Source organism: Sphaeramia orbicularis, chromosome 3, assembly GCF_902148855.1.
Source record: "Sphaeramia orbicularis chromosome 3, fSphaOr1.1, whole genome shotgun sequence".
NCBI lineage: Eukaryota > Metazoa > Chordata > Actinopteri > Kurtiformes > Apogonidae > Sphaeramia > Sphaeramia orbicularis.
The window spans coordinates 60,394,173-60,404,508 of record NC_043959.1 but is presented as its reverse complement, the minus strand read 5'-3'; the positions used below and the strand labels follow the sequence as shown (position 1 = coordinate 60,404,508).

The 10,336-nt window shown below is 35.9% G+C and overlaps 1 protein-coding gene across 3 annotated transcripts in view; it reads right to left on the bottom strand.

Moving 5' to 3' along the window:
- Positions 1-365: 365 nt before the first annotated feature.
- The window catches only part of apip (APAF1 interacting protein), a 37,168-nt gene continuing 27,197 nt past the window's right edge, over positions 366-10,336 (bottom strand). For all 3 annotated transcript variants that reach the window (XM_030131072.1, XM_030131071.1, XM_030131073.1), the window contains exons 4-8: positions 7,108-7,156; positions 6,891-7,008; positions 4,809-4,944; positions 973-1,140; positions 366-858 (exon numbers count right to left, since the gene is read on the bottom strand). In XM_030131072.1, the coding sequence (XP_029986932.1) occupies positions 759-858; positions 973-1,140; positions 4,809-4,944; positions 6,891-7,008; positions 7,108-7,156 (571 nt within the window). In that variant the 3' untranslated portion in view covers positions 366-758. The remainder of the gene's footprint in view (positions 859-972; positions 1,141-4,808; positions 4,945-6,890; positions 7,009-7,107; positions 7,157-10,336) is intronic.

Here is a 10,336-nt window from a genome sequence, read left to right as displayed (position 1 = left end):
GTTCTCTGAGACCGTTCTTACAAAGACCGACTCTGTAAGACCGTACTCTGCGTTCTTGGTATTGAGAAACGGCCTATGTAACAACTTTTCTTCTTGGGTCCATGCATTTCCAGCATCACCGTCTGACTGACTCGACATGTTTCATTAGAAGCATTTGAACATTTTTGGTTTTACATTTCTAGTATTTATCACCAATTTTGTCTAAAGTGGAAAAAGAAACACGAATCCCTATCGGAATCACAAAATAGGACAGAAATGTTTCTTTTTCATTTAAAAACTTTTATTATTTATGTTTTACATTTAAATTTCTAACATGTCGATAAACTTCAGAAATGCCTGAAAAAGCTCAAACACACAATGTCCGGTACATTCCATGCTCCTTTACTGATTGCGGCCCAGACCTCTAATCATCCTCATATTTCAGAATCGCGGTGTGTCCATGCCTGTCACACATTTCAGACTTTGATTCACTGCAGTCGAACCTGAATACAAAATCATTTGAACCTGAGGACGCTGATTTGACATCTGCTCACTCCTGAGTCGTCCCACAGTGTTTTGCAGCGTTCCTCTGGGGGATTCAGCATCACAAGCAGTCGCTCTCCTTTAACTCTATCAAATTTCCTTTAACACCATCAAATTTCATCAAAGCTGAAGTAGGCAAGAGTGAAAGGCAAATGATTACAATCTGTGCTCCTGACTCAACTGCACTGACCTCTGGACCAAATTTCTTTTTCACAAAAAGCTGCCAGCTGAGAAAGTCAAACGATTCCTTTCTCTTCCATGGGAAGGGCCGAGGGGTCCAGTCCACACTGCTTCATCTGGACGGCCATGTCAAACAGGTAATCGTAGCACTCGCACCTAAAAAAAAAAAAAAAAAAGCAGCATCGTTTGAGTTTGTTCCAGGAGAAAATGAGTTGTTCCACGTGTCCCACATCCACTCGTGTGAGTACTGGAACAAAAGACAAAGCTCACATGGTCTTGGCTTTTTCCCATGACTCTCCCCACACATAGACTCCGTGTCTTCGGACGAGGACCGCACAGGACTCTGGGTATTCGTCCATGGCTCGAGCCATCCGGTCTTTCAAGTCCTTCTCTTCTGGAGTATTCTCAATGATGGGCACTACCAGAGTGTCGTCATATCTGTGCACACGACATACACAAACAAAACAAGTCATTAAGGCATAAAAAAATAATAGGACCATTGGCCCTGTATCTCACCTGCATGTGCGATCAAGAATCAACCACAAGTAGGGATTGGAATCGATAAGAATTTAACGATTCCGATTCCATCATCAATTTTGCTTATCGATCCGATTCTCTTATCGATTCTCATTGGCTGAGGGAATAAAAGAGTACAAACAGGTGTGTTTGCATGAACTGTCTTTTATATTTTCATCTGCACAGAAAATAGAACATATACAGTATGAACAAATAATAAGAACAGATGACACTGGGCCTGGTTTGGGGGTGGGGTGGGGGGGGGGGTGTACAGTGACAGTGAAACTCCAGACTCTTTACTAATTCCTCTATTTCCTCATTTCCACTACGTGGAACCGGTTCAACTCTGCTCGTCTCCCGTTGTTGTGCACCTCATTTCCTTCCCCCTACCTAAAATATATCTGCTGTCAGACTCACACCGTCCATGATACATAATATAAACATTCATTAAAACACAAATAAATAACAGTGTGTCCTTCTGGGAACTTGCAGTTATATTCTATTAAATTATGAGTTTAAGTAGTGATAAAAACTGTGCTGTAATGTTTGTACTTGATAAATAGCAAATGTTAATCAATGGAAACAGATCCAGTGAGTAAATTTATAAATGTTAATATCTATGAGATCCACACAACATTCACTGGACAGTCCCTGCCATTCCTGGTGTGGGGGGGTTATGAGTCCATGGCATTTTAGTCTGTCTGTCTACCGACCCACCCACCAGCTGACCCACCCACCCACCCACCCACCCACCTATCTATCTAAGCATTTTAGGTCAGTTCAATCTAAGAATGATCAAAACCAGTAAAATACTACCATAATAACCTATAAATAATGGAAACGGTAAATTTTTCTCTTTGTTTTAGTGTAAAAAAAAGTAAAATTGCACAAATATTTACATTTACAGAGTAGTCTTTTATTAAAAAAAAAAAAAGTGAATAACCCGAAATCTGTTAAGAGAAGCTTGTGGAATTTTAATAATATTCTATCTGTTATTTAATGTTTTGTGTATTTTTTTAGATCAACTGTGATCTCTAAGTTGTGATGCATATGGATAAATAATAAACTAAGGCATAATATTGTTAACATTGCACTTATTTTCTTAAAAATTTTCAGGTTGTTCATATTTGTTCATGTTATGTTTGAGTACAATTCATAGATGTAAACATTTTCATCACAGAATTTTACTTTTTTCACCCTAAAGTTCTTCTCCTATTATTTATATTATTTTATGTTCCAGGCCACTTTAGATCAGATTAGACTGAATGTGGAACTGAACTGAAATGAGTCTGACAGCCCTGGGATTAATAAGGTAAATCAGTAAATCAGTAAATCAATCTATCTATCTATCTATCTATCTATCTATCTATCTATCTATCTATCTATCTATCTATCTATCTATCTATCTATCTATCTATCTATCTATCTATCTATCTATCTATCTATCTATCTACTGTTGCAAACATAGGATGTGACAGTAGGTGTTTTTCGGAGGGGCTGAGGAAAGGGGCAGTACCATAATCTCATGTGCAATTAAGGACTGGTAATCATTCTTTTACAAATCTAAAAACTTTCAGTGAAACTGTCTGTGAAACAACTGGACGTTTTCATTAAAAAAATATGAAGTATTTACAAAATATTAGTAAGAATAAGCTTTATTTTCATTGCAAAATACCACTGAACAGTGCAGCAACATTTGATTTTATGTTCTGGAAGAGGCTGAAGGTAAAACATACACATCAATTATAAAAACAGTAAAGAATAAAAAAATATATATATTAGTTTGGAATTAGGAGATAATTAGGAGACAGTAATATATTTCTTCATTTATATTTTTGGAAATCATACACATAGTGGGTTATTAACCTAAAAATCTGTGATGTTAAAACAAGGAAAGTTTTCAACCCAAATTCCTTCAGGTTTGTAAATGATCTTAAACTAACATGAAAATAAAATATTAGAAGTGATCCTGTTCCACCCTAGAGACGTATCAAATTATAAAGCCTTACGTATAATTTACTGCTCATTTATATTGCCTTCTTCAACTTACGGTCATTATTAAGGGCCGATCATTAAAATAACTATAAATTCAGTAGTTTTACTTCAGTCCTGCGTAAAACTCTGAGGCCATCTTCAGTTTTGTACATTTTGCAGGGTTGTGATGAGCATACGTAATGGTTTCGCAGCTTCTTTATTAAGATTCAACCAGAAAACACAGGAGATATGTACACAGTATTTTTTTTTTTCTTATAAGTGCACAGTATTAAACGCACACACAAAAAGAACTGAATGTCTAATACAGGCCAGCATCAATATTTAGTGTGATTTTGGTTCAGACTCTCAAAGTTTTCCTCGGTCATCTTGTCTTCTAATGCAGCAGTTTCCTTCCCTGGGCTGAGGCGGTGTTTATTCTCTGTCCAGATGATCCCACACAACTTCTGCTAGAATCACATTTTTTACTGAATTTTTTGGTTTAACACTGCATCTACTGTTTATTGACTCTACTTTCCAGTTTGTGTGTGGACTGGACTGTAGAAATTTACACTGGATATCATTTATATTTACTGAGTTATTGCGTCCATCCACTTCCTATCTCTTATAATGGGGACATTTTTCAAAGTTGCACTAAATCTAGAATCAGATCCAGATCCAAATAATTTCACTAACTTTTGTTGACATCATCATACAGAAGCTGTATACCAAGTGTGAAGTCAATCGGAATTGTAGTTTCGGAGAAGAAGATGACTGAAAGTTTTGTAATGGATGACAGACGACAGACGCCGCCGGACGCCGCATGACGACAATAGCTTACGGCCTGTCGGTCGGTAAGCTAGAAAAAAAAAAGCTACATTTATGACCTGCAATATCACAATAGTACTTTTGTAGTAAACAAACAACAGAACAAAATACCCATGTGAAAATAGAAATAAAAGAACTGGAAAAACAAAAAAACAAAAATGGACCTCCTCCATATCTGCATTTGAATAAATACCTACAAATATTGATACAGTACTTTTTAATATCGATACAGTATCGTGAAGTGAAATATTGCGATATATTGGGATACCGGTATTTTCTTACACCCCTAGTTAAGACGATGCGTCCACGTCTCTGTTGTTCCATGTGGGAATCCAGGCCCAGTGGATGAAAGTGCACTCTGTGACTGACTGAAGGACCTGGTGTACATTTCCTCTAATCCTGCTGAGGGCCAGGAGCCAAACATGTTGGTTCCCACAGGGTTGGCAGTCACCTCAGGCGATGCTGGGAATTTTTCTTCCTTCTTCGTTAAAGTTCTGCCAGAACCACACCTCGGCTAATTATTGTCACTCTTTCCTGTAAACTTTTATTCACTAAACTGATCTTTGGCAAGTGAAACACATTTATTTTGGATACCGGTGCACAAAAAGGAGCAAAAAAAAAAAAAAAAAAAAACAAAGACGCCAAACATTACTGTCTGTGCAAATTCACACTGTGTTCGCTACTAAATCATTCCATGTGCCAAGATACTTCCATAAGTGAGACTCACACTTGAGTGAGAAATGAAAATATTTAGAAGCTCTTTGGTTAATCCTTGCTGCTTGATTACATACCGATAGTTGGTGCCTGAGGAACCTCTGCGAATCCCCTTGATCATCTCCTGGTGCGTTATCCTAAACTCTTTGCCAGGATACAGCAGCGTTGCCATGACAGCAGCCTTAGAGTGGGTGTGTATGACTGCTTGTGCCCCTGTATTATAGAAAAGGAAAGGCAGATAGTCATGTGGGGGGTGTTGTGTACCAGGCCTCTGCTGTCGACTCAAATAATATCTGCAGCCGAGAACAGAAAGAAACCGCTGTCCGTGATCAAAACCATCAGAGACATTCAGCCGCAGAGTTCTTAGAGATTTCAGTTTACTAAGCAAAAAAAAAAAATAGGATGAAAGAATGACTAACAATATAAGATGATCTTTAAAAGCTAAATAAAACCAAAAACGACTAAAGAAACGGCTTTAAATGATCAAAACGATCAGAGATTCAGCTGCAGCGTTCTTAGAGATTTCAGTTTACTTACACAGACTTGTATAAAGATTTACTTTTATTTGGAGGATTTTAGCTTTTATTATTATTATTCAAATTATTATTATTATTATTATTATTATTATTATTATTATTAATACATCTGTTTTACCTATTATGAGCAAAGTTTTGATTTAGAGAAGCTAAAAAAATTGGATGAAAGAATGAATTACAATATACGAGGATCTTTAAAAGCTAAATAAAAACAAAAACTATTGAAGAAACGGCTATAAATGATCAAAACGATCAGAGAGATTCAGCTGCAGTTATTAGAGATTTCAGTTTACCTTCACAAACTTTTTTTTTTTGTAATTATTATTTTTAACAATTACTAGAAATTTCAGGCGACCCCATTTGAATTCCAGGCGACCCCATGTGGGGTCCCGACCCCAAGGTTGAAAAACACTGTGTTACACAGTTTAAACCCTCGATTTATTTCTTTATTTAGAACGTGCAAAGAAACAAAATAAAACAAAGCGAAGCAAATTAAGACAAAAACCAAATAACATTGAAATGAACAGAATCTTTCTTCAAGCACATACAAGTCTGAATTCTGCATGGTCGAAAAAGTTGTAGGAAGAAGTCTAAACTTATTTAATCCAACCCCTCAGTGCTTTTACACCTTTATCACTAACTTAATACAAGAATCAAACAATACAAATTTCCTAATTTTAGTATCGAACCACAACAAATACATAATACAGTAACTGAATGATACACAACAAAATGTAAATGTATAATTTAAGTTTATAAAACTTAAAAATCATTGCAGTCAGATTTTTGATAAGTTGCAGTATCACAACTTCTGTGTGAATCAGATTTGTGAAAAACTTCAGTTGAAATTGAAATAGTTTGCTATACTATGTTGCAAATAAACATTAATTTTAGAGGACATTTAGTCTATATAATGTATATTATTGTGAACAGAGGCAGTAAATCCAGGTGTAGATTACTGCACAAAGGCTCAGGATCTGTCCAGTCAGTCCAGCTGGGATTTACAAGGAGGACAATTAATACTGAACAAACAAGAACTGAAACTATGAATTATGAAAGAGCTGCAGCATCTGAAACTGACCACAGTGAACATGTGACACAAACAGAACCACAGTGCTGCAGTTTCACAACCACAGTTTGTCATGTCTGTTATGGATTGGGATTATCTCTCAACTCACCATATATCTTTTATTAGTATTTTTATTAATTTTTTATTATTTTTAGCAATTATTAGAAATTTCAGGCGACCCTATTTGAATTCCAGGCGACCCCACATGGGGTCCCGACCCCAAGGTTGAAAAACACTGTGTTATACTGTCGAGTTAAACAGTTTTGTGGCAGATTAGAAACATTTTTTTTTATACAGATCTTGATAAATATTAAAGTTAGTCACAGAAACTTCCCACATACTTAGTATTTATAGTAAAACACTGGTTTACACAGTTTAAACCCTCGATATGCAAATGTATAATTTAAGTTTATTAAACTTCAAAATCATTGCAGTCAGACTTTTGAGAAGTTGCAGTATCACAACTTCTGTGTGAATCAAATTTGTGAAGAACTTGAGTTCCAAGGGTTGATGTGGGGTTACAGTATGTGTTTGAGTGCAGTAAAGCGTTGTACCTCTCATTGTGTATGCGTTCATAAACAGCGGGGTGCACTGGCTTTTCTTTAACTTCTTCCAGGCCGGTGGACAGCTGATGTCCTTCTCCTCTATGTCACATACAAACATGTCCTCTGGCTGAATGACCCACAAGTTCAACATTGATTATTTTAAACAGAGAAGGAAAAGAAAAAAAACATTGTGAACCAAACGTCTGTGGGACTTAGAACTGCTCACCTGTATTCGTTCTTTCTGGACACCTGATGGTGCGATGTAGATTTGGTCTCTGTGAAATATACAAACACGTTTTACTATCATGTATCTGTATCAAGGTGAAGCAGTAGGACATGACATTAGTGGCTGAGGTAGTGATCCCAGGAGTGAGCTTTTCATGACATATTGGACTGCCATGGCCTTCAACAGCAGACCGACAAGTGGACTCTTCTCAGGTTATTTGTCTTCGCTTCAGAGAAAATGTTATGGTGTGTACCGAAAAGAAACTCTGTGGCCTCTGCAATCCTTAAATAACTCTGCAGGCACTTACGGCGCATCACTCTAAACTTCTGCAACATTTTTCTATTGATTTTCTTCAGCAGTTTGTGCACAAGTTAATCATTTTTGATTTAACTCTGGGTGTATAAGGCTCTGCTGTTAAATTTTCTTGTAATACCAAGTGCAAATAGCATTTCAGTGAATGCCTCTCACGTCAACACACCGGATCACGTATCTTTAACCAGCTCCACACTTATTGTTGGAAAACCTTTTTGTAAAGTCTCTACCAATGCACCTGAAGATGAACATAAAGCCTGAGGTAAAAGAATAAAGGAATCGATACCTGCAGAGTCAGAAAGTCAGCCTCATTTGTGCCTTGTGGAAAACTTTGTCATATTTTTTGCCTAAATATTAAGAACGCTTCATGCGAGAATGTCGAGGATAACGCTATGTGCTCTTCTTTATTTAGCAACAGACACACAAAGATAAAGGGAGAAGCCGATTGATTTTTTTAGAGCTAGGTTTGGCGAGGTCGCTCCAGGCGGAGTCATTTCTGAGTCAAACCAAAGCAACAGCAGGAAAAGGCTTTAAAACTTAAAATAAAGTCCTCCTGTGACTATTTCATCTGTAGAACTTTTATGTTTGACAATTTTGTTGTGAGACGCTTGTCTTGCCCTAGATGTCAGATGACCATCTAAACCAGGGCTGTCAGACTCATTTTAATTCAGGGGCCACATTCAGGTGAATTTAATCTGCAGTGGGCTGAACCAGTAAAATAATAACAGAATAATAAATAAATAATGTCAACTCCAAACTTTTCTGTTTCAGACGGAAAAAGCAAATTTACATTATGAAAAGGTTTACATCTACAAACTATCCTTTCAAAAGATGTGAATAACATGAACAAACTGAAAAAAATCAGTGTAAAAAAAAAAACAAAACAAAAAAAAAGAAAAAAAAAAGAGTACTTAAAGTTTAAATTATTCAGAAATATTGAATTGAGATGGTAGATGTGTTTTTGTTGTTGACTTTTTTTAAAAAATTTGTTATTATGGTGTGAATGCTAAATGCTGTTCACATTAAAGTTGACGTAAGCAGTGTATTAGTTGAAAAGGAGAGGCAAAAAAATAAGCTTTTGCTTCTAGCCTATTCCTTTTTTGGTTTTTTATGTTTATTACAATTGATGTACTGAGTACAATGACTGATGTAAAACCAAAAATAAATTTATTTATTTATTTATTCATATAATTTTAACAATATTCTGCCTCAGTTTATCATTTCCACATGTACATTAGAACTTACAGATCACAGTGGATCTACAAACACACAAAACATTTAATAACCGACAGAATATTGTTAAAATTGTCCTTACTTCTCTAACGACTTTTCAGGTTGTTCATATTTGTTCAGGTTATTCAGTTTTTTTGCGAAATTATACTTTGTTTTAGTGTAAATACATGAAAATATTTATATTTAGAAGGAGAAAACTTTGGAGTTGTCATTATTTCTATGTTATTCTGATAGTATTTAACTAGAGATTGAATTGGTCTGAATGTGGAACCTGAACTAAAAGGATTGTTAATATTTTAATGTAATTTTTGCATTTCACAAATTCATCCCCAGGGCCGGACTGGACCCTTTGGTGGGCTGAATTTAGCCCCCGGGACGCATGTTTTACACCTGTGACCTAAAACATGCAATAAGGCTTATTTTAATTATTTTAATTAATTTAAATCAATTTCAATATAAAAAAACAAAAGAGAAAATGTATGAACCAAAAAGGAAAAGAAGAAATGAAATGTTCTAGGTTGTCTAAGTTGTTTGCTTGATGGGTGTTTTTGATTTGCAAATCTAAGTTGTAGTTGTAATGAAGGAGACTCTTAAAGGGAGGAAGTAGATTTAGTGAGTTCATCGTAAGAGATACTAGTTGATAACTGACTTCTCTTTGATGTTCACATTTTTGTAATTTTTTTCTATTTTTTGCCTGAAGTAACAAATCAAGCTTTGTTTTAACTTTTTAAACCACAACCCTTCTTTTTGGTGAATTTCTTCATTTCTCCTGTGTTGGTTCTTCCATCCGAAACATAAGTGGTAAGCTGATAATTTAAATTAAGTTTGGCCGGACCCCGTTTTTACGGAGTATTGGAGTAGATTAGAGGCCACACATTGGTCACACAATCTCCAGAACATGCAGACTTTTGCCCAGATAGTCAGAGATTTAGTACACGGTGGTTATAAAGATAAAGAAACCTGGGGCAGTAGTTCATTAACTAAAATTAATTGTGGTTTTTGTGATTACTGTTGCTGTGTGTTCACACTGTGTATGCAAATCGCTTCATATCACAAACATCCCATTTGAACTGGATAGAAACAAATGTATTGTCTTTATTATTTCCAAATTATATATATTTACTGGATGGATAAATGTTTGAATTTGATTTTCACTGATGTTAAACAGTATAAATTGGTACCAGTAATGAATTTTTATTGGTAGCTATTTCAAAAAAGATCACGTATAAAATTAACGGTTCTGTCAGATAACTTAGGCTACATTCCGACTACAGGTAAATGTGGCTCAAATACGATTTTTTTCCCCCACATGTGACCTGTATCTGATCTGTTAAAGACAAGAACAGCACAAATCTGACCCAGGCCACTTTCATATGCGGTCCTAAATCCAATACGTATCTGATACTTTGCGATGAGACTTCAGTCTGAACAGCCAGGTCACGTTTATCCGACCTTTACGTCATTGAAATGCGACAAATGTCACAATTTTGCATCCCGGGAGTGTTACTTCCGTAAACACAGTGCATGATTGCGTGGTCACGTATTACATCAGGACCTCTTTTACACATGTGGGTCACTTCAGGGCCACATTCAGTTCATACTCAAAACTGATAGAAGTCGCATTTAACGTGTAATATGAACGAGCACACAAAAAAATCACCCAAAAAATCTGAATTGTGCATTA